Here is a 25,554-nt window from a genome sequence, read left to right as displayed (position 1 = left end):
AGGGTGACCACTAAAATAATATTTAAGGAAAATTATAACTAATACTCTTTGAAGGGTGACATGATAAAAAAATACTAATGAATTCACAACAAGGTGAGAAAGGAGAGAAAAAGGAACATGGAAGATGTAAGACGAACAGAAAAAAAGAGTAATGTAGTAGATTTAAACCTAAACTAGTAATCACTTTAAATACAAAACTAGTAAATATTTTCAATTAAAAGATAAATATTATCAGACAGGATTTTAAAAAGGTATATGTTGATTATAACAGATATGCCTTAAATATATTGATACAGAAAGGTCAAAAGGAATATATGGAAAAAGAGTTACCATGCAATCACTATCCAAAGGAGAGTTAGCATCACCATATTGATATCAGACAATGTAGAATTTAAATTAAGAAACATTACTAGAGAAAAAAAAAAAAGGATATTTCCTATAATGAAAGAAGCAAGCCACTAGGATGAGATAATTTTAAACTGGTATGCACCTAATAACATAGTTTCAAAATAGATAAAATGATAATTGACAGAAATAAAAAGAGAAATAGACAATTCAGAAATCACAGATAGAAGATTTTACCAAACATTTCTCAGAACTTGATAGAACAAGCAGCCAAAAATTAGTGAATATTTAAAAGATCTGAACGATATGAATGATAATCTGAACCAAATTAACACTGCACCCTACAATTGCTGAATATTCTCCATTTTTGCCAAGTACTTGTGATACATTTAGCAAAATATACTCTATACTTGGATGTGAAGGAAGTCTTAACGAATAAGTCAGAATAAGTTCTCTGACTGCATTGAAATTAAGTCAGAAATCCCAAAAGATAACTTGAAAATTCCTAAATATTTTCAGTTAAAAATGCATTTTTAAATACATATGATTCAAAGAAGAAATTACAATGCAAAAATTTTTAAAATGTTGATATGAATAATAATAAAAACACAACAGATGAAAATTTATGATTATACATAAAGCTATTTTAGGGAATTGGATTTCTACCTTATGCCAGACACAAAATGTAAGTAGATTACAGACATAAATGTGAAAGGTAAAACAATAAACCTTCTGGAAGATTCCATAGGACAAATTCTTCCTGACTTTGGAGTAGGAAAATATTTTTTAATAGGACACAGAAAGCACAAACCATAAAGGAAACACTGATAATTGGACTACATTAAAACTAAAAACATCCATTCATCAAAAGGCATCATTGAGACAGTGAAAAGACACTTCCATAAAGTGGTAGAAGATGCTCATAATACATATACTGAACAAGGACTCATCTAGAATACATAAAGAACTCCCATCAGTCAATATGACAAAAACAAAAAATCCAATTTTAAAAATGGGCAGAAAACTTAAATAAGTGCCTCACAAAAGAGGATAGTCAAATGGTCAATAAACTTATGAAAAGGTGCTCAAAAATCATTGGTCATCAGGGAACTTCAAATAAAACCATAAAAATATATTAAATATACACAGACAAGAATGGCTACAGTTAAAAAGACTGACAATTATGAAGTGTTCGTGAGAATGTGAGCAACTAGAACTCTCCTTCGCTGTAGGCAGGAATGTAAATTGGTACAACCATGTTATAAAATTGGAAGTATCTACTGTAATTGAACATGCTTTTGCCCTATGACTTAGCAAATCTTCTCTTAGCTATAAACCCAACAAGAATAAGTATATATCTGCACCAACAGACATAATCAAAAATGTTCATAGCAGTATTATTCATAACAGCTCTAAACAGGAAATAGCCCACATATCCATCAAGATTAGAATGCATAAATAAATTGTGGTTTATTCTAAAATGGAACACCATACAGCAATGAAAATGAAATAACTGCTCCAATGTCACAACAATATGCATCTCACAATCATGTTTAGTGGAAAAAAAACAGAGCCCCCAAAAAGAGTGTTAGGTATGATTCTCCTTATGTAAAGTATAAAATAGCCAAATCTAATGAATTGTGTTAAAAATCAGGATTGTGGTTGCTTTGGGGGAGGAGGATGGGAGTGGTGATTGAGACTAGGCATGAAAGAGGCTTCTGAGATCTGATAAAGCTCTATTTTTTTATTTCGGTGGAGGTTATAGGGTGTGTTTTCCTCGTGATAATTCATTAAGCTGTATATCTATGATTTGGTGACATACATGAGACTTCAATAAAAAAATTCATTAAATTTTGCATTCTTAAAAGATCATTTTGGGTGGTGAAAGCAATCTATGGGAAAAGAATGGAAGCAGAGTCAACCAGTGGTCAGGTGAAATGTTAGATTAGGCAGGGGAAGTGAAATGAAGGAAGGTGAGAGGATTTATTTTGGAGGTAGAATTAACAGGCTTGGTGGGGATGGAGGCAAAGAGGAAAAGGAGAGGATTAAAGCTATTCCCTAGGTTTTCAGTTTGAGCAATTGTGCAGTGGAAACGACCAGAGGAGGGACAGATTTGGGGGTAAAAATCAAGAGCTAGTTTTTGGACATATGAAGTTTGAGATGTCAGAGCTGTTATAGTCATTAAATTGGAATATTTCATAACTTCACTCTTAATCTTGCCTGATTCAATATTTTATCTGTGACTATGGATAAATGTATAAACAGATCCACAGATAACAGTAAAGTAATACACTAAAACTGTCAAAAGTAAGAAAAACTCAAAACACAGTAAAATTTGATAGAAAGAATATAGTCATCCTCTTAGGTTCAAGTCATCAATTGCCTCTTGCCAGTGGACTTAACAAAAATACAAAGCGCTTTAATTTCCAGCATGATTAATCTGAATCAATACTAGAAAAGAGCAGTAAAAAATCAAATAAAATAATTTCTTTGCTTTACCATATACTGGTCAGACCCCAGACCAAGTCTCACACTTTAAATGTGATTTTTAAGAGGCTAGAACAGGATCAGAGGAAAATATTACAATGAGAGTATCAGGAAACAGTGATGCATGAAGAATCACTGAAAAAAATTAAGATGTTTGCTAGAAAAGAGATTCAGAAAGGGCAGGGATTGGTGTTTAAAAACTACTTTCCAAACACTTGAAAAGCTGACATTTAACACTTTTTTCCCCTAACTTCAGAAGAAAAAATTAAGGACATTTAATAAAATTGCAGATAGATTCTGGCACCAAAAAAAAATAAAGATTTTTCTAATAACTATATTTGGGTTGCTTTATAAAGTAACTCCCCACTGCCAAAATATTCCAAGAGAGCATGTATGGCTATTTGTGAAGATTCATGGATGGGTGGATATTGGTCACAAGCCTCTAAAATTCTCCACAATTCTGAGATATCATGAATGAGTAAGACTGGGATTGGGAAAAATAACATTTTGGAAAGGTAGGGGGCAGGAAAGCAAGAGAGAGGAGGAAAGAGGGGGAAAGGGAAACAGGAAGGAAAAGGAAAACATTTCTATCATGGACACACTTTCTCTGGCAGCAAAAACAAACCAACATGAGAACACTCAAGAAATTTAGGGGAAAATAAGGTCCATGGCTGGAGTGTGGGCTTCTAAAGGAAGTTTCTTAACACCCTAAGCAATGCCCTACACCTAGAACTTACCAGTTTTTATTGTTTTCCTAAAGGACAATCCAACTCTGATAGATAATCAGCATCCCGTAGTATAAATAATTCAAACATAACAGTTGTCACCTCTCATTTCTTCTATTATGCTTTTTTTTTTTTAATGAAAAAATAAAACTGGCAATTTGTACATGGTGAAATTGGACAGGCTTTTTTTCAAAGTGAAAAAATAATAACTCTATTTTTTGGCCCAAACATTTAGCTATTTGTGCTCTACTCCTTCAGAAAATACTTTGCTTTCATAGTAAGAGTCTTCAGAACCAAGTAATTTGAGTATTGTGCCCTTTGCAGCAACATTCTGCAAATTCTACTGTTTCCAAATAAAGTAGTATGCAGTTTTTCAGGACCATAGTGTTTTACTGTCTGAGTTTATTTTCAGTGATTTGTTTATCCAAGAGTTTCCAAAGACCAAAATAATTTTTAAAAAAGGAAAAGAGTGTACTTTCATTAAATTGTGTAATTATATAAATGTATAGACTAAACATAAGTGACAAGTAGAATTTTAGACTGATGCAGTATTATCAAGGGGGAAAAAGAGTTGTTACTCTATTTGTTAAATAATTGTTCTCATTTTCCAAAAGTGAAATGGTGACATAAATACAGATGTTATAGAAAACAGAGCACATTTCAATGAAAAGTTTGCTGTTTCTCTTGAGGTTATCATGATGAGAATGTTCTGAATGCTCTGAAGGCGTACTCTCTTTTTAAGAAAATGCAAATATCTACTAAGATTACTTTTGAAGTAAGGCGTTTACTCATTTACTGATTGTTCAACTAGAGAAGAATGATCTCATTCAGACACTCAAAAAGGTCAATAGCCTGTTTATAATGTATTCAATGGAGTAACTTCTTTATTATCTACCTTTAGATCCAATCCCCTGGCTGTTCTAAACAAGAAACTGAGAAGCTAAGGAGCAGCTGACAGGCATCAAAGTTCTAACTGGGCTCCAGACACCCAGAAAGAGTGAACATGGACATCTAAATTGCCTAATTTATTTTCTGTCTTTACATACTGTAGAAATCTGCCTTAGAGAGATTTGTGCAACCACCAAACAGAAATAGACAAACATTCTTTTAGTAAATACTCTGGAAACAAAATTCTTCCCAGATATTTATTGATAGGAAAATCTAATCTAAAACTTCTTCTGGCCAACCCCTTGGCAACATCCCAGTATTCCATCTGCTGGGTGCAGTTAGATTCCCTCTGCTTTTGACTCACAGATGACTCTCTCAAACATTAAAGGTAGCCCAGGAGGTCACCTACCTGGTAAACACCAAAACAGTAATTCATAAGACCCCAATGGAACACATTCTGTATTTTTATCCTTATTCTCCTACTGGAAATATGCAAAAATCTTCCCATCATTTTTTCTTTCAGCTAATGTAGCTATGTTAGTTTTTAAATCAGTATTAACTCCAAGTGAAAGTAGAATAATGTCTGTTTAAAAACAAATTACCAGTGAACACAAAAGCTTTGAATTGAAATTTGTGTCCAAAATAAACTCTAAAATCAAGAAAACAACTAAGTCTGTTATTATAATAAATAGTCATCATTTTGTGAACATTTCAGTAGGTATTAGGAAAGTATATTAACTCTTACAGCTTTGCAGAAATTATGCTTCCATTTGAATTTGGAGGGATTTGTACTATTAACAGTTTAATTTGAGAAGTTAGTGCACACCAGAAGTTAATTAGTGCCTATTTCATGTTCCGGAAAGATAAAATATCAAAGTCCTACGAAGATATCTTATTTATATATACAGTGGTCCAGAAATCAATGGGCTACTCAAAAGATTAAACAGGAACATCCTTTACTTATGGAAAACAGGATAAAATAAATCTAAAATAAAGTGTCATACATTGTTTTGAATGAGAGTGAAATGACCTATTCAATCAGCTCTAATCACGAATATTGACTTTTCAAGAGTGTACCTTCTTCCCCATTTATTTCTGAAAGTCAAGTATTCCCAAACAAAAGCTAATTCTGGGAATTCTTGTGTATGGAGAGAGGTTTTTGGCCAGAGAAAGTGCTATTTGAAACAGCCAGCAGATCAAGCTGGCACCTATTACATACAGCAAGCTACTGTGTCTTAATACAAAATGACAAATTCTCTGCTTCATTGAAGCAAAGCTTATTTTACACAGAATGTGGACAAAAAGGCCAGTGGTTGGTAAGGAAAACAAATGAACAAAACTTTCATGAAGTACCATACAACTCTCTGGCATCACACCACTAAAGTTGATCATTGAGTAACTTTAACAGCAGGTATTTTTTTTTTATGTGTTCCTCGAAACTTTTTGTGTGGGGTTGTCCTGTGCAATGTGGCTGGGGGTGAGGGGTGGGGCACAGAGAGGAGTGAACGCAGAGAGTAGGGGCAGGGAGTTATGCAGGAACAGCATCCTATACAAAGCCCAATAGACCACAGAGAGACCAGCATGTATAGGAAACGGCAGCTCTTTCTGAATTCCTCAAGTTTTGTTTTGCTGACAAAGAGCAAGCCTGGGGAGTGCCCCATGAAGGACCTCGTAAGCAACCACCTGGCTGTTCCACTAAGTCCATGGACTTCCTAGTTAAGATCACCTAAAACCTGCAAGAACTATTCTTTGCTGAAATTGTCAAAACAAACAAACAAAAAAAACTAACTTTCACAGCTAGACAGCATCTCAGGGATCAAGAAGTCCCAAACCTCTGCTTTTCCAGAGATAACTTTTGCAACAGTCCTGGCCTTTGTGAGGAAAGAGGAGGAGACAGAGCTTGTCTGTTCCCTCTTTTGTTCTCTTGGTGTCAATATCCCTTCATCAGCACTGTATCAAACATTTGCAATTAATCAATAATAATTAGTTCTAAAACTTTTACAAGGTAGACAAATGTCCTTAAGCTTAATTTCAAAAATCCCTGTATTTCTGATAAATTGCAATTCTGAGATTTGTTTTATCTTGAGCATGGGTTTGGAAATGAACAGCTGGAGCTTAATTTTTCCCATCCAACATGAAGAACTGTTTCAACAGTGTCTAATCCAATAGCTCTCCAATAGCCCCAAACGGGGCTGGGGATGTTTCTTCCCAGGAGATATTTAACAATGTCTGGAGACATTCTTGGTTGTCATGACTGGTGAGTGCTATCGGTATCTAGTGAGTAGAGGCAATGGATGCTACTTAACATCTTACAATGCACAGGACAGCTTCTCACAACAAAGAATAATCCAGTCCAAAATTTCAATAGTGCCAACATGGAGAAACCCCAGTATAATCCAAGTGCTTTAAATATTATTAAACTGTAGTGGTGAGATCAAGAGTCCATCATACCCATTAATAACCAGGTGGCACAAAAGCAAATTGAAAAAATGCCTAAAGCTGCATGTAAGCTATGCAGACAAAAAGACGACTCATTTGTGATATGTAATAAAACTGAAGATAAAAAATGAGATTTCTTTAATTCATAAAAACATTCATATAATTTTTTATGAAACAGATAAAAATAACCTTTCTAGGACATTATGTTGAGAAAAGTAACAAATGTTTAGAGAATGTCTTACTCATCAATTCTAATGTATCAAGTTGTTATGCTTTATATTAATTATATTAATACATTATATAAATATATTAATACTCTATCTGAAAGTTAGATTCCTTGCCAGAAGTTATGAAAGCCAGAAAATGGATGCATCAGTAATGATTTATCGTGAAAGTTTTTGAGTCCTAATGGTTTTAGGACAATAAAATCCATAGTTTATTGATGAGTAATCCTGTGGTGTAGAAGATACTAGAATGTGCTCAGCCATTTAGCATCAACCCACCTACTCTTTTCTCTCTTTTCTGGTAGATCATGCCCAGTTAGTAGGGACAAGACACCATTTGCTATGGGAATCACTCTGGTTTAAGCTTCTTGAAAACAACAACAATAGCTAATCTTTTTCTAAGCATTTACTACTAGTATAAGCAGAATCATTCTTATAGCTCCTCTCACAAAATCTTATGTATTAAAATGATAAAATGGACAAGAATTTCATCAAAAATAAGAATCTCATATAGATCATTCCCATTGTGTATGTGTGTTGGTGTGGGGGGGTGCTCAATAAAAAATTGGAAATTAATGATTAAATAAATGAATCCTCCTCATTTAAGTTCTATGCCACTTACAACAAACCTAGATGGGTTTCTTTTAGCTTAGGTTTTAGAGGCACTGTTTAAGTTTCCTAGCCACCAAAGCAAATACCACACAATGGGTTGGCTTAAACAATGGGAATTTATTGGCTCATGTTTTTGAGGCTAGGAGAAGTCCAAAATCAAGGCATTACCAAAGCATTGCTTTCTCTCTAAAGACCACGGTGTTCTGGAGCTGGCTGCTGATGATCCTTGGTCCTTGGCTTTTCTGTCGCATAGCAATGCACATGGCGGCCTCTTCTGGCTTCTCTTTTTCTCTTCCATTGACATTCAACTTCTGGCTGCTCCCTCTAGCTTTTCTCTCTCTCTCTGACCTTTCCTTTAAGGCCTCAGTAATAGGATTAAGACCCATCCTGATTCCTTTGGGGCACACCTTAACTGAAATAACCTCATCAAAAGGTCCTAATTACAAGAGTTCACACCCACAGGAATGGAATAAGTTTAAGAACATGTTTTTCTGGGGTACACAGCCACAAGCCACCACAGGCACCTTTTCATAAATATTTATCATTTTTAACATGTATCTATAATCTAAACTGTCCAGTCAAAACCACATTAATTTCATGTTCTTTTTGGCCTATCCCTGCTATGTGAAAAATGACTCAATTATTTGTAATAACTATTCCAAGTGTCTTAAAAATCACACTGGAAATGTAATAATAATAACAAAGAATAATAAGGCAAGAAACCCTAATGCCAGATTTTCAGCCACAGCTTAAACCTACTCTTTTGCTATGGGAAAGACTTTCTTCTTTGGATTAAATGTCTTAAAATATGGGATTAAAATAATAAGGAAAATAAATTCTTCTAAAATTTTTATTGGCTGTAAACACTCTTCTTTTCCATTTCCTGGTAATTGCTATTAAAGGATTCCCTTAAAGGATTAATGTCTTCTATTCACTGTGACAAACACTTGGGCAACAACTCACAAAGATTCCCAACCTTCAAAGAGACAGCCTGACTGGGCGAATGGGGGCGGTGGAGAGATATAGAACAATCAATAAAGAGAATTTCTAAGTCATTACTCTGGAAATAATTGAATATAAATAACATGGGGATAGTAAAGTAAGAAAGAAGTGAATGGGGAAGCATGGCCCCCTGGGGAGAAAAGTGGCACTTTGGGTATTAAGAGTCAAGCTGTAACACTCTACACTTATAACAGGTCCACCTTTATACTACAGTAGCAGTAGGTAAACTTTAATTTTTAGAAATAGTATGTTCTGACTCCAAAACTTTTTCTCCAATTCAGCTCCTGCTTCTTTTTGTAATATCATTTAAAAATTAGTCTTTTCCTTTCAGAAAAAGTAATTCTTCAAATCCAGTTCACACAAGGGGATAGGGGCAGCGATTTCCAAATACTCCCAACACTTCATCACACAATACTTACTGTGTGCCTACCATGTCTTAGGCTCTGACCAAGCTGCAGACACCCTTTTCAAGTCCTGGGATCCTCTATGTTGCTTTTGGCACATTTTTCAATAGGTTCCCTCCCCCGTAAACACACATGTAAGCTCATCACACCTTATAAACATGCAAACCCCTCCCTTCTGAAAGCTTTTGAGTGAGTCATTCCCAGGCTCTTTTCACCTAATGCAATGTGACTTTATGCAACATTGTTGACATGGTTCCTCTAAGTTGGCTGCAGATGTGACTGCAACTCAGAGGTACCTGAAATCTTTCAACAGGGTCTGATTCAAACGGAAAAAAAGGGTTGTAATTTTAAAAATGAATAATAAATTAGACCTCCCTTCTGGGTCAGAAGGTGCAAACTCCTAGGGGCAGGCACTCGCCTACTCAACTCCGAATCCCCACCGTGCCTCCGACAAGACCACACATTTTGTGGACAATTGGAGAGATGATGCCCTTTCCAAGACCCCTGGCAACGGGAGGTCCTTCCATGAGGTATGCTGGGTGACTCCTTACCTCACAGTGCAGCAGCAACAGCATTCATTAGAAACAATATGTGTTGGGGATCAGATAAAGGTTTTATGCAAATCGACTCATTTAATCTTCACACAACTCTATGAAGCAATTGCCATTGGTTCCATTTTACGCAGCAGCTGCAATTCTGAAAGCTTCAGTACTGTAATTCGAAGTACACAGGGTAAATGGTAGAGCCGGGAGGCGAACAGACTGTCTGAGTCTATTCCCCTCGCGCTCTTGACCACCACACTGCCTCCCTCAGTAAGTCCATCCTGCCTAGGACAACCTGCCAACTCTTCAGCATCACAGGTTCTGGGGTCTAGGAATATGATCCATAAGGCCCTTCGGCCCCTCATTGGAGAGAATGCAGGTCCTCGTCCCTGTCGCGCGCTTCGCCCGCCTCGGGGTCTGGGGTGGGGGACGACGACGGGACGTGACCGGTGAGAAGAAGCTGTTCGTGGACCGGGTCAGGAAGTGGCAGCAGAGGGGGCGGGCCAGAAGCCACCTCGCGCGCTGCATCCGGCCCCGCCTCCCCAGGCCGGGCCACGGGGCGGGGCTCCAGCCGGGAACGCGAGCCGGGAGGTGGAGTCGGCAGCGGGAAGCGGCGGCCGCCGGGGACTCGCCGGCTTGGCGGGGCGGGGCGCAAAGGACAGGGGGAGCCGCGCCGCGCACCCAGCGCCGTGATGGGGCTGGAGACCGAGAAGGCGGACGTCCAGCTCTTCGTGGACGACGACGTGTACAGCCGCCATAGCGGCATCGACTACGGCGACCCCGAGAAGGTCGCCGACTTGGGTATGGACCGGGATCCTCACCGGCTCAACTCGCATCTCCAGGTGAGGCGCCGGAGCGGGCCGTAACCTGGGCCGAGGCTGGCCCACGCCTCGCCGCCTTGGTCGGAGGGATGGTTTGCCCACCTCGGTCCCCACCCCCTACACAGGTCAGGCCCGCGATCTGCACCTTTCCCCCGCCCCATCCGCCGCGAAGCCGCGGGCGTAGCCAGAGATTTTTAGCCAAATTGCCGTGCACCAACCGTGACCCTAAAAGAAGGTGCGGGCATCCTGGCCAAGTCCTCCCTCCTTTCAGCCCCCGCATGGCGCGCTCCTGATTCCGGGGGAAGCAGGTTGGATAAACAGATCGGGATCCCTGCGTCTTGTCTCGGCAGCTAGGTTTCGAGGATGTGATCGCGGAGCCGGTCTCTACGCACTCCTTAGACAAGGTGTGGATCTGCAGCCATGCGCTGTTTGAAATCAGCAGATACCTGATGTACAAGTTCCTGACGGTGTTCCTGGCGATTCCCCTGGCCTTCGCTGCGGGAATCCTGTTTGCCACCCTCAGCTGTCTGCACATCTGGTGAGAAGGGGCACACCGGGGTGAACCTGCTTAGTGAAACGGAGGAATAGTCCTTGCCACCTGTCCCCTGCCCTCCACCTTCCCCCTCCCTTACTTGAGTGCAGGGGTAAGAGCGGCTTCAGCAAGAAGTGGGAGGCCTTGAAGGGAGCATGTTTTCTTTAGAATAATAGGTTGGGTTGGGAGTTTAAAAAGAAGAAAGAATGACCGACCCTCTTTTCTGGGGCGTGATTTTCCTCGGATACGTAAGGCTGAGCCAGTGTGGAGGTGGAGACCTGGAGGCCACGCTTCCTGCCACAGATAAGCTGCTCTCTCCTAGGACCGTGTTATTACTTGTGCCTGTGGTTCTGGTCAGGACTCTTATTGCTTTCATCACCTTTTATTCAGTCACCACCTGTGCTTGGGGTAAAACAAGTGATCTCTAAGCAGAATGCCACTGGCAATACTAATTGGACAGGGAGGGCAGACCAGTTAGTCTTAACCAATTAGGAATAGTTAAGCAGTGCTGTGAAATGTCGGCTTCAATCTGGCCAAGTAGCAAATGGCAAGGGTGGGACCAAAGGAGATGCCCAGGTGTGTTCAGATAAGGTGAGGGGCCTCCAGCACAAATGAATGAAAACTAAAGCTGCAGGATACTGAGGTTAAGAAGGTCTCCAAATTAAATTCTCACTTGATCCAGCACAAATGAGAGTGGGCACTAATTAAAGAGAAAAGAAATATGGAAACTCACTGGACAATAATAATGTTTGGATTAACTGTATTCACACTCACAATGCATCGCAAAACTTTGGAGAACATTTTTAAGCATTAACAAGTTTTAAACAAAATGTCATATTTTACCAAGAAATGTTTTTATTGTTATTGCTGTTGTTTTTAAAAGGTATCCACTTTATCCTAAGGGGAAGAACATTCAGATCATCCGTATTATTGCAACAGTTACAGCACTGTCAAGCTAGTGCTTTGGGGCAGCCCTGGTGAGATATAAATGCCACATTGTCTTTTTTTATCACTTTATATGGTAGTGCCACACACTAACACATGCTCAGTGTTCATTGTTAAAAGTTAAAAAATTATTTTTCATTCCCCTTTATCATCTGAATTTTAATTTCTTTAGTTTCTTAGTTCAGCAAACAAAATTTATTGAGTGCTTAGTTTGTGCTGGGTACTGGGCCCAGAAAGAGTATGAGGTAGGATCTGCCTTCAGCTTACAGCATGTCCCCGCAGCTGGCTAGATACAGAGGTAATGCTGGGGAAAACACAGTTATCTCTGAAGAGAGATCAGGGAAGTCTCTGTAGTGACAGAGTCTGAAAAGTCTATTAAAGGAGAATTAAAAATTCATCAAAGGAGTAAAGGATAAATAAAGAACACCAATTTAATTTGATCACACTAAAGATTGCAAACAACTACATTGTGTTAAAAGTGCCAAATGACTGTCAGAGAAATAAAAATGTTTGCCTTTATACATGAGTGGATCCATAAAGGTCCTATAATTTTGTCATATGTACGTTACCTCGTATTCTGACATTAGCACACAGATTTTTTTTAAGTTGCTTAAGTAAGCATATCAAATTGTGGATTCCTAATTTAACCAGTCATCTAACCTTTGGATCAGTTTTCCCACTTTCGAAAATGTGAAAAACCAAGTGACTACATAGCATATTGTGAAATACTGGTTTCGAAGCTATTTGGAAATATGAAGTGCTATATTTATAGTCAATAAAGCTGGGCTTTTCTAAAGCATTTGCAGAAGAATTGGGAAAAAAAGTTTTTCATTTACTAAGTGGTGGAAAGATGTAAGTAAAATTATCATTAACCAAATGATGTTTCTCTCCACCTGGCTCCTCTGAGAACAGAGGTGTTTTATGGGTGAATCATCAGACTACTATTTTAGCTACATAAAATGTATTATTTAACTTCAGCCTGTGTTTCATATTATGTTCATGTGGTATATTAATACTTAACTGCTATATATTTGTCATCAGGCAGCTGTGATTGCAAGTAAGGGGAGTAAATTTTTTTTAAATAATGCTAAATTAGTTTAGAACTTGATAAAATAAGTTTTTCATTAATGGATTACATTCCTGTGACACAAAAAGACCAGGTCAGGGAGAGATTTTATAAAAGAGCAAACCCATTGGGTAAGCTCTTCCCTCCCCCCCCCTCCACCGTCCCCGAGGTCACGGGAGGTTGTTTATTGTTTTACTAAGGAGTTGGTGACCAAAACTATGAAAATATACAGTAATGAAACTGTGAACCAAGTCACAACATCACAACGATTCTGAGTTTAGATTCCTTAAACAAACAAATAGCCACGACCAAATGACCTAAGCCAGAAGTACAGGTCATATAGGGACCAGTGATTTGATTTGATCCCATATCACAGTCAAACTAAGAAAGTCACCTTTTGGCAACTGCATGTTATTGGTCATAAGTGAATCACGCCAAAGAAATGTGGCTAAAGCCCCCATACTCCTTGTTTGGTCTGAATGCAATTCAGACAGATGTCCATCTGATGGAATTACAGTAGTAGCAATCTCATTCTAGAAGACCACATTTTTAATATAGTGAATTGCTATGACAATTCAGTCTGCATGACACTGTAGTTAACCCAAAGCTAAAAAAAAAAAAAAATCTCTTTCCTAAGGTCTTTCTTATCCAATGGAGGACTAAATAATTATAGATTATAAAATTTATTTAAGAAGTGTTTGGTTGGCCACATTGAGCATCAGCCAAGTCTTGAGTCAGTCCAAATTGTCTGAAGCTTCAGAAGGGAAAACATTTTGGATATTGAGACAATTTAAATTTCATATTAAAGGATCTTTGCATTTTCTGATCCAAAGTGGGAGAATTGCCACTTATAGAAAATCAAATATAAATGAGTTTGCCACATTCTATGAACTGAAGCCCTCAAATGTGGGCAGCTGCACCTTGCTGAACTGGAAAATCCACTTTTGTTGTGGGCTTAATTCCCTTTTATGACATGGAGATCCATGGAGTTATAGGCATAGAAAAATTCTTAGCCTAAGGAAGAGTAGAAAGTACATAGATTCTTGGTGAAGTGGATTTGGTTATGAAGCTTACTGATCTAAACTTTAGTCTCATGGTACATCAATTTGTCAATTTGGGTTTACTTTGTTGTAATTATTTTCATTATATATTCTGACTTCAAAATAGGTGTACTTATTGTTCATTATAATGATGGCACCCTGAGGACATTTCAAGGGAACCTAATTGTTACTCTTGATAGCCAGTGTCTGTTAGATTTCCTGTCCTCACTCAATTTCACTTGTAATGATTTGCCCAAGGTTGCACATCAAGTGAGAAACATGATGAGATAAGAAGTCAAAGTGGACATCTTTCAGGATACTGTTCAGAGTGTTTAGCTCTGAAATGCCCAGTAATTAATTTTCTTATAAAATTGCTTCAAGTATTTAGCACTTGGAACAAAACACAAAATAAATACAATAAATGTACAGTCAATATGAATAATTCATTATTTGAAATGTCAGCCAGTTAGTCACAGTGGCTGGATCTTCCCTTCACTTTGGGCTAAGTTCACCAGACCTTTATTTAAGTCATATTTTAATAGCAAACCAAGAAAATGAAACTATCCTTCGTGCCCCTCCAGGTAACAAACAAGATTCCATTGAGGCCGCCAGCATAGCCCGAGAAATCACAATTACTTTTATGCTCAAAGAGCACTACTACAACAGAGCATTATTAAGAGGATTACATAGAAAATTAACCAGGTTGGGCAATATAAATATATGCACTTGCCTTAGGAAAAGTGCATTCACTTTTATTAATTCACAACGCAGTGTGTTTTATTAATTCACAACGCAGTTTTTTCTTGTTTAAGAGTTCTGACATAAATTGCAGGGCTCTTTTCACTATACCACATAGTCCCTTTGAGTGTTTGTAATTACAGTGAGAAATTATTAAAATAAAACATATTGAAATGCTAAATTCAGTTCAGTTCCTACATTTACTAAGAGTGGAGGATGTCCTCACTTATCTTCTGGTAGGAAATCCAGGAATATAAGCATCGACTTATGATACCTTTTTTTAAATTTGAAGATTAACAGTCTGTCCCGGTATTTTGGAAGCACAAAAAAAGGAGGCCCCAACCCAGCCTGGTCCAGGGTTGGGGAGGGAAGTGGAATGATTCAACAGGAAAAGCCACCAGGAAGTGGAACCTCAGGGAAATATGAAGAGTTAGTTAGGCTAAAAGTTAGGGGGAGGGAGCAAGTAGATAAGTTTATTGTCATCGTCTAGTTTTGTTTTACTGTTTTAGGTAGCTTGTGCCACCAGTAGAAAGAATATTACTGTTTACCATCTAGATGCCTGTTTATTTTTTAAGCAACGTTTCTTTTGTGCATCTTATCACCATGGAGATAAATGTTCATTTATTTGTTTCAAATGTTCAATTAAATTTTGGTGAATTCGGTCATTATTTTCTCTATTCATGAATGTAGGAGAGTCAGTGGCTTTATTCTATAACATTAATTCTCCTTACACATCTCCCTTCCTCCATTCCAGGATTCTAATGCCTTTTGTAAAGACCTGCCTAATGGTCCTGCCTTCAGTGCAGACAATATGGAAGAGTATGACAGATGTTGCCATTGGCCCATTGTGTACAAGCGCAGGACGCATCTTCTCTTCCCTCAGCCTGCAGCTGAGCCACGACTGAACACTTCCACACCAGGTCTGGAGATTTGGAAACTGTAATACTTCTTTGTTATTGTAACATAGAAGCACTACTGTTCCGTTCATTTCCCAATTGTTCTAATTAAGAAAACTATTCAGATGGGCAACCATGTTTAGACATTTTTATTGGCAGATCTTTTCAAATAATCTTTTATAATTAATAGCCAAGGGTTTCATATCTAACTTTATAACAAGTAGGTTGGCAACACTTAATTTTAAAGGCAATTTTTGCTTTAGTACAGAAGTATAAATTTTATAATGATGAATTTATGATCAATGAACATTTCTTTCAAAACCCTACAATAGTTTTGTGTACAACTGTTAAAACATGATATTTCTTATTTTTTTACTTGGAGAGTAGTATTTTTAAATTAACTTTACAGATAAATTTTGATGGATATTTAGAGATAGAATATATAAATATCCTGGAAAAAGCAGTAATAGAAGCACACAGTGGGGAGAGTAGCTATTGAATATAATAAAACAATAAATGAAAATAGATTCATGAAAACATGTTCCTTTAAATAAGATATTGTTAACCTACAGGCCTATTTAACAAAATGTTCATTTTGCTGTATATTTTGTACTTAATGTAAATGTTGCTCTAATCAGATTGCTTTAAAGCACTTGTAATTATATGTTTTCTTGTTGAACTAATATATAGAATGAGTAAATGTATCTCCCATAAGAAATGTCATTGGTGAGATTGCACTGTCTTGATTATGTAAACATATATATCTTATTTTGAAATAGAATGTAAAAGACTGATATACAATCCTTTCCTTTCTAACTTTTCCAAGCAAAATCCCAAAATGTTTTATGACAGATTTGTATCTCGCCGTAATCTTAAAATAATCCGTATCTAATTAATACTTTGTCAAGGAGATGCTTTCTCTCTTTTAGTTAAAAATTAAACCTGTATTCTGGTATTCCTATTAATGTTTCACTTTATTTTCAAGTAATGTTGGTGCTATTTAATAATATTTTATAAGAAAAACTACTTCTGGCACTTAAAGTACAATTTACACTACCATGATTCATGTAGAAAGGCTTATAGGAGAGTTTGTTTCTTTTTGGATGCATGCTACTGAACTATATGTATAAATTAAAAACTAACAGCTATAAAGTTTGAAGATGTTGTGTTATATGTGTTTTGTAGCACAGTATACAATTATTCTATCATTTTTAAGCTATGGGGTCCTTTTTCAGTGTTACGAGTCACTGTTTTAAAAATCCCACTGTTCTTTTAAAAATACAGCAAAATGATAAGTGTGTACCAAAAATGTCTATGATGAGAGCGGTTTTTAAACAAATTTACTACAATTTACACATCTTAAAAGTATGCAAATACACAGATTTCAGATTTACTGTCAGAACCTGAATTAACATTCATTTGAATATTCTCATCAGTGACAGATCTTCATTGAATGAAGAGTAATTTACTGTCCAAATTGCCAGAACTGGTGAATATATACGATGATTGAACTGGAATACTACTGGGGAACAAAGCTAGTGAATGATTCTAGTGTGACACTCATATGCTCTTGAAGGTAGATACAAAAGAGAAATTTCAAAACTGCCTTAGGCCATTGCAGCATCCTTGGAAAACACTCTCAGGATCGTTATCTTAAAGAACAACCATTCATTTGGCTATTTAGATTCTATTGTGTTAAAAAGTCAGTCAGTCGCATGACTTTACAGTTACACCTTGTATTTAAAATGTTTTGTAAGAATGTTTGGATATGTTGATGGGCCAAAATTATTTAATTAATCAGAAATCAATTTTAATCAATCATGAACTATCTTTTCAAACAGCTATGGCTATTTGTTTTAAAGTCTAAATATACACATATAGTCATATTAAAACACCTTTTAATTTTTAACAAAGATACGTATGATTTCCTTATTTCTGAACAGTACTGGATTACTTTCAAAGTGAATTTTTATTGAGATTTGCCATTAACTATTTTATTTCTAAGACTCCATTTTTATGCCAAGCAGGTCCAGGTTTCATGAATAAACATGTTGGTTCTTTTATTGGGTTGGGGTGGGAGGGCAAGGAGACTTCTTCAATATCCATAATAAACTTTCTAAAAACCCATAAAATGTGTTGAATGCTTTTATTAGATTAATGATAGAACTGTTCAATAAGAACCTTTTCAAACTAATTTTTACCTTATTAAAAACTCAATACACAATGAGTTATTACTAATTAAGGAATATTTTTGTGAAAGACTATGAGATCGATAATTTATTTATTTTCCTAATGCTTAAAGAGGTTTCTTAGAAATTTTTCTGTCATTTGATGAATAGTATGGAATAACTTGTTCACAAGCCCACCATAATTCATCTTCTTCATGAAGTAAATCCTCTTCTTGCTAATCCTAAATAAACTGCTATTTCTGTTTTCAGTTTTAAATAAGAAAGTAATAAAAGTATAACTCACTTGTACTTGGATACCTGTACCATGAAGCCAGACTAGAATCCAAAATTATTTTTGGAAAGCAAATATGTGAAAAGTAGTTGCTAATATTGGCATAGATTTTCCTCTTGTCAATCTGGAAAAATGACCAACATTTAATAGTAAAGCAGGTGTTCGGGTTTTTAAAATATTCTTTATAGTTTTGAAGAACTTTAAAAGTCACTCTTTTTGATAGTCATCCACATCCTGTTAATTTATTTTAATGCCTTTCTTGGGAGACTGTTGGAGGGTAGTGAAAAGAGCCATGATCTGCATTCAGCATCTGGATTCTGATCTCAGCATTGCCATTACTAAGCAAATAGTTTAATCTCTGGGTCTCAGTTTTCTGATCTTTAATGAAAGGATTGGACTAAATGATTGCTAAGGAGCTTCCCATCTCATTGTTTTCTGTGACTTCAAAAAGATGAAAATTTGGCTTGTGTATATGCAAACTAATGAAGCAGCTCAGTTCAGGAATTTTTTAAAAATCAATGCATTCTATCAATTAAAGAGTTGAGTTCCTGGGCTGTAAATAAATAATCAATGTTCACCCTTTTCACTCTTCATCCGATTGTGAGACTGTGGATGTGGCTCTGATTCTTCAGGACAGGGATGACTAAATTCTTAACAATTCTGTCTTCATACTGTGACATGTTCTACAAAAATAGTATGTTACTCTATATTTTAAATTAAATAAAATTTATTTTATTTGGAGAGTTTTACCAAAATCCCTGCTATCATAAACATTGCCATCTTCATCTTTTGCCATGCTCATTGCCACAGCCTCCTAACTGACCTCACTCCCTGCCTTCGATATGATCTCCAATCCGTCTTTCTCTGTTAAAAAAAAAAAAAAGTGATCGTATCAAGAGTGCCATGTCATTTCCCTGCTTAAAATCCTCAATTATATGTGATTGCTCTTTGAATAAAATCCAAGCTCTTGAGCTATGTATATAAGGCCTTCATTATCAACCGATTGTCATCTTTAGCAGCTCTCTTGCTGCAGTGGACACAGCTCTCTCCTGCCCCATGCAGCCAGCCTCTTATTTGGCCTCCCTTAATTCCTACCTGTTTCCAAAACTCTACTCAGACTTCACTTCCTTTGTGAAGTCTTCCCAACCAACTCTTCACACTTCTTCACAGGAAGTGCCTCATCTGTGACTTCATATAAACCTTACACAAACTCCTGTTACCTCTTACCACACTATAAAACTAACCATGTTAACTAATCTCACTAGATGGCTAGTTAAGTCTTTGAGAACAAAATACATGACTTCGTCATTGTTTCCTGGGATCCTGAAATGGTGCCCAGCAATTAATGAGTTCTTGACCAATATTTTCTGAATGACTGGCTATGTAAATAAATAATGATGAACAATACTCAGGATATTTGTGGAACTAGGCCTGGGAGTCACATTTTGACTTCAGAATTTTCTTCATTTGCAAGAGGGTGTTGAGATGGACTTGACTCTAATAAAATTCTCCTTTTAACCATTTCCTCATTAAATTGGAATCATTAAATTAGGAAAACTAAATGGTATATAAAGCAGATCAGAGGTATTCTGACCTTTAGGATAATAACTACCTTTAATCTCAATTTGCTTACCTGAAACATAGCTTCAGTTTTTTTAGGGGAAGGAAACCCTAATATTTGTTTGGAAACATATTTTCAGACATTTTAGAACATTGGAATTTCTTTTACTGTTTTATTTCCCTTTTTGATATTTATAATAATAAAACATTGTTTATACAGAGTTTTACATATTAGAAAATACAGTCCCATACATTTTCTGATTTGAGTCCCAGGACAAATTAAATAGCATAGTGGAGAGACATCATATAAATAATGGCCCAGTTATTTTTAGCTTGCAGCTTTATTATTTCAGAATGTGTTTAAGATAACGAGAATTTACAGAACTTTTACATTACCTTATTGAAACAAACAAACAAACAAAATAGTGGAGATGCAAAGAAAAATTAATGTAATTTCTCATAAATCAGGATTTGGTATATTTCCTTCCTTCAAGGTATATATGAATGCATTGGGTTTGGGGGTAGAGAGTTGGAGGAGGAAGGAGCAGAGGATAAGGGCAGGTTATATTTTTAGGAATAAGAATGATTTTGGCTTCCATATCTAATCATCCCAATTTCTTCTTCCTAGTCATCCCATAATTGCACAATGAACAAAAGAAAGCAGTCCTTGATGTATTTTTAATCATTTTTTTTTATCCACCCCCAGTTTCTTTCTTTGGACTATACCTGAAATTATGCCATTGGAACTCTACACCTCGGTGCTTGTTTAAGTGAAAACACCTTGGGCGGGTAACATTTCCATTTGCTAACATCATCCATCACTTTAGAGGCTCTGAGAAGAGAGTATTGAAAACTCTCAAAAGGAACCCAAGCATTAGGGCCCTGAGATCACGATGGCACCACACACAGAATAAAAGAGACACCACCAAAGAGAAAGCTTGGACAAAAAAGAGAAAGCTAGAGGCTCCAGTGACACGCTCTGCATCCTTCAGTTTTGCTATGAAGGAGGCAATGGAACCTGACCAGGGATGGAAGGAGTTGAAGTCAGCTGAAGACTTTTCTCTTGCTCCACAAAGAAAAGCAGCTTTTGTCTTACTGAGTGAAAAGATCCCTGCGTGGGGGTGGGGTGGGGAGTTGAGGAGGAGACTCGGCTGGAACCAGGTGCCCTTAATTAGCACAGAAGAGCAAAACTTAAAACGAAAGCCAAAGTAGAACTTTTGGCCATTTGCGTCTCTCTGACCTTGCCTGTCTGTGTTCTTAACTGCTGCAATGTGTCTGCAGCGAAGGAAGAAGACCATGCAGCAGTCACAGAAATCAGAGGACGCCACTTAAACAATTATCTAAAAATAGGACAGGGCCACCTATCTGCCTGCTCTCAGACGTGTTAGATCACTCAGCCTGGCTGCACAGCTGGAGAAGTCGTTTTGCCATTATAGGAAAAGGTAGGAGTGGAGAATGATGAGAGAAAGGAAGAGGCATGACTCAAGAGAGGGAAACAGCACGTAGCCAAGGGCAAATATTTCTCTCAGACATAAATGGATCAGGAAGAGATGGGAGCAACAGGTCATCTTTGCAGCATTCTTTTCTTTCCCTGCCTCCAAGTCTCCTGTCATCGAGCACCAACCAGTAGCAAAAGGGGAAAGAAGGGCAGTAAGCAAGACCTGCTTCTCTGGCTGAATGTGCACCAGTTCCAGCCAACCGCTGTCCGAGCTAACTGGGACAGTGAAACGGAGTCATTTGGAAGAGTTGCAGGCAAGCACTGGTGAGGCAAGTGGCAGGATTGATATGCTTACTTTACTGAAAAGGAAACGTTTGAATCCTTCATACATTGTATCAGTGGAAGAATTCCCATCGCCTGCACTGACAATAATGACAGCATTTACATTTATTATATTTACTACCTGCTAGGCACTTCTTTAATCCCACAATCACTCTATGATGTGCGTTCTATTATCATCCCCATTTTCAAATGAGGATATTGATGCTCGGTTGTTGATAATTAGCCCAAGATCACGGTAGGAGCCAGTTCGGCACCAGCGTCTGAGTTCTTAATCAATTTAAAGATGATTTTCTTCTCCTAGGATATGTGCATGGTGGTTCTAATTACTTGTTCTCCCTTTGAGCCAAAATCTTCTTTTTCACCCATCATTCAATCATGTCACCTGTCCTGCTCTGTGCTATGGATAACAACCTTTTGTTCCGTTTTGTTCTCATCAATGGAGTCAGTTCTGTACTCACGATAGTAAAACCTCCCCAAACCAGCAGCTGGGATCGCTGTACCCTCCTCATTCTGACAGCACTGTAGTGCTCTATTTTGCACATAGAAAAATTTAATAAACATTTTTCTGTAGTGATAATGAGTATTGTGATACTGATGCTCATTTTCCCCTAATTTTTCACTCATGCCTAATATAGCAATACTTTGCAATAATGATTACACTGAGTTGCTATCAGTAGGGCATGCAGTTTATATTTCCTAGAATTATAATTAGCACAGATCCATCCATTCTCCTCTCTTCCCTTCCTCTTCTTCCTCCTCCCCTCTTCATATCCAGCTAATTTAGTATTTTAGATGAGTTTGAAAGGTGAGGGTTTACAATGTTTTGCTATGAGCCAAAGAAAAACTAATTGGACCACACAACAGGATCTTGATTTCTTTAGAACTTTGTCTTTATCAAATGATCTAAAAAAGTTCAATATATTCTTTCTGACTAAACTTTGTAAACTACAATGCACCAAAATAAAGAAATCACCAAGTTAGCTTGTCTGCAATGGCAAATTTTTACATGCATATTTTCTCACAAAACAACAGCAGTTAACTATTCAATATCAAAGTAGGGGGCAAATGGAAAATAAAAAATCTTAACACTGGAATATATAAAAAGAAGCTTAAAATGCAACCAATCTTTCCTCTCCGGGTTACGTATAGCCTTGTTGAGGCAGTCACAGGAATAGCACATATTTTTTAGGGTTAGATAATATAAACAAGATGAGAGAATTGCCACAGAATATCTAGAATACTTGGTCAATTACATATGAGGGGTGAAGTTGTTGGGGGATGGGAGGGAATGATAAAAACATTGGAACGTTGGAAATAAAATGCCAAAAAATTATTTGTTTTCAAGTAGAAGAAACAATTGGCCAATCAATTGAATTATTTATATACATTTTATTTAGACAAGAAGATCTTATGATAATTAAAAATTTGGAAATTAGATCCCTGAAAAAATGCTGGAGTTGTTGGTATTATTTGTTCTAGAGATGATTGAAGGGACATATTGAACATGAAAAAATATTGTACAAAGAACAATTTTTAATAAAACTTTTTTTTCTGAGGGAGCAAAAGCATAAGTGGAGTTTTCTTAAGCGACTTTTTTATTAGAGTAGGCATACAAAAAGTTATGTCCATAATTGTATTCAAACAAGGGAAATGGCAAAAGAAACTTGTAAAATATTTTCCCCAGAAGAACTTCGGAAATGACGAGATCAGACACAGGCCAGGTTCTATGTTGACTGATGAACTAGGGATTCATTTGAAAATTACCATGATTTTATGGTTCTTGGGGTTGAAGAAATATTCAGAATTGGAAAGGATATCCCCCCCCAGCCTTAAGGTCTACCCAGTGTGAGACTCTTGGGGCACAGGATGAGTATGGCTACTTTGAGGCAGCCCCTAAGAAACAGCTCTGTCTTACAAAGTTAATGTATTAGGTGCTGCCTCAACTCTTGCCTGTCACCAATACCTTTTGGGTATGGCTAATGCGAGAGTTTAATATAGCTCAGGCCCTTTCCTAGCAAGGAAAATATCATCTTGGCTGCTGCCCAGTTGGTAATTCTTGATTTCACATTCCAAGAAAACTTCAGTATATAGAAAAGGAAAGAACTGCCAGTTCCCTGCAAACAACTTGGCCAACTTAGCTTGTAGGTTTTCCCTTAAATGATGCTCCCTTCAATTTGTTTACAAATATTTCTTTAATAGTGTATTGCTTCCTCTAGTTGAATAGGGATTCCCTGTAAGCCATCCAGCCTGCAGTTCTACCACCCTTCCAGTGATACAAAGGCTGTTTTGCACATGAATTTGGTTTTTCCTTATTCGTGGTTCTTATTTAGGAAAGTGGTATGTACTGGCATAACTTCTCCCTTTTTAAGTGCCTTCGTAGAGTGTGCATTTTCAAGTTTCTCCTAGATTACTGCTTCTCAAAGTTTAATATGTCAGTGAATCACCTTTGGGATCTTGTTAAAATACAGATTCTGATTCAGTAGCTCCAGGGCCAGGCCTGTGATTCTGCACTTGTAACAGACACCCAGTGATGCTGACGCTGCAGATCCCTAGACCACATTTTGAGTAGGTGGCCCAGGTATTTAGCTTAAGTAAGATGTAGAGAAAGATGAAGATGACGTCGCTACAGATGAGAAGAGAAGAAATCATTTGTTTGGCCCTGAGAAAAGATTCTACAGGTGGTCCAATAAATATAATCACCCACACCTGCTTTAAACGCATTCCTATTCCTTCTGAATAACCTAAGTTGAATGCAAAGCCAATGGTGTAGAATTAGACCCTATTCTCCAGGAGGCACAACAGCTGATGTTGCAATCACGAATTTTCTTTGGGATCAGAGAAAAAACAAAATCATCATATGATTATAAGAAAGTAACATTCTCTATAAAGGCCAGATCACTTAATGATTGACCAATATGAGTTTATATATGTACCTATATATACTTTTGAAAGGGTGAAATGTTTTATGATTAAGCATCATTATCGAGAAGGGAGTGGTGTGGAGATAAATTTCCCCCTGGTAAATAGTTTATTTACTAGGGAACGGGCCAAAAGGAAAGAGAGCTTCCTTTGCTAAATAATGGCGCTCTGACTTAAAGCCAGATGGGTTGGTTACAAAACAAAAGCTTCTGTGGAGGACTCCTCCCAAATATTTACATTAAGAAAAATATGGAAATTTAATATCTCCTCATTATTTCTTGGTAGTATTCAAGAGCTAATACATTTTTTTCTTTATCATTTCATTATAATCAAAGTGGAATTTTTAAATTAGTTATTTTTACAAAATAAAAGATACGATGTTCTAATGTGCTGTTTAAAAGCTCTATTAGGACGATAAAACGGTAAGTATCTCAGATTATATATATATATACCATGTAGCAAAAATATCATATTTTGTTGTCCTATTTGGTTTTATGATATTTATTCATACTTTGGTTAAGATTTATAGAACTCCCATATTGCTAAAGGGTGGTCATAATTTTGTTTTGGTTGAATAGGAGGAAATACAGTAATTGTCCGCATATCTAAATATTCTACTCCTTTCAATCAGATGTAGATGTAATAATCGGGTTCAGTACTTGACACCAATTTTTCTGAATATTGCTGTACCCAAGCTCTAGATTAAATATTTTCAATTTTGGATTAGGCAAGACTATAATCTCCACTTCTATTATTGATACAAATCTACCTGGATGAGAGAATCAGCCAAATATTTGTTCACCTTTTATGTCATGCTTTCTGAATACATTACCCCTTGATTATACTAGTATTTGGCTTTCAGTTTAGAAAAAGATTTCCTATATTCAAAGAATGTGAGGGTAAATATTTTGGAAAGGCTATAATAATCCAGTTATTAAGATAGTCAAGGTAAGGAGATTGCCCAATTTCATGGCAGCTAGCATGATTTCTCATATCTTATCATTATGAAAGGATTAATTGAACCTGGAATTTTGGGTGGACTTTAAATACAAATAAAAAAGAATTCAATGTGATTTGTGTTTGCTTATCATTTAGAATTTTCTCAATACTTGAAGACACAGTTATGTCA

The 25,554-nt window shown here is 36.9% G+C and overlaps 1 protein-coding gene across 3 annotated transcripts; it reads left to right on the top strand.

The window, feature by feature from the left end:
* The first annotated feature begins 10,258 nt into the window (after positions 1 to 10,258).
* Positions 10,259 to 16,865, top strand: CAV2 (caveolin 2). 3 transcript variants are annotated; one of them, XM_037836330.1, is made up of 3 exons: positions 10,308 to 10,510; positions 10,840 to 11,027; positions 15,565 to 16,865. In XM_037836330.1, the coding sequence occupies exons 1-3, from the start codon at positions 10,361 to 10,363 to the stop codon at positions 15,713 to 15,715; spliced, it is 489 nt and encodes a 162-aa protein (XP_037692258.1). In that variant the 5' UTR covers positions 10,308 to 10,360; the 3' UTR covers positions 15,716 to 16,865. The 3 variants fall into 3 exon arrangements, with proteins under 3 accessions (XP_037692260.1, XP_037692258.1, XP_037692259.1); XM_037836331.1 differs by having other exon boundaries at positions 10,368 to 10,510; positions 10,844 to 11,027; XM_037836332.1 differs by lacking the exon at positions 10,840 to 11,027 and having other exon boundaries at positions 10,259 to 10,510.
* The last annotated feature ends 8,689 nt before the right edge of the window (positions 16,866 to 25,554 follow it).

Source organism: Choloepus didactylus, chromosome 5 (assembly GCF_015220235.1).
Source record: "Choloepus didactylus isolate mChoDid1 chromosome 5, mChoDid1.pri, whole genome shotgun sequence".
In the NCBI taxonomy this organism is placed as follows: Eukaryota; Metazoa; Chordata; class Mammalia; order Pilosa; family Megalonychidae; genus Choloepus; species Choloepus didactylus.
This window is presented reverse-complemented; position numbering and strand designations above follow the sequence as displayed.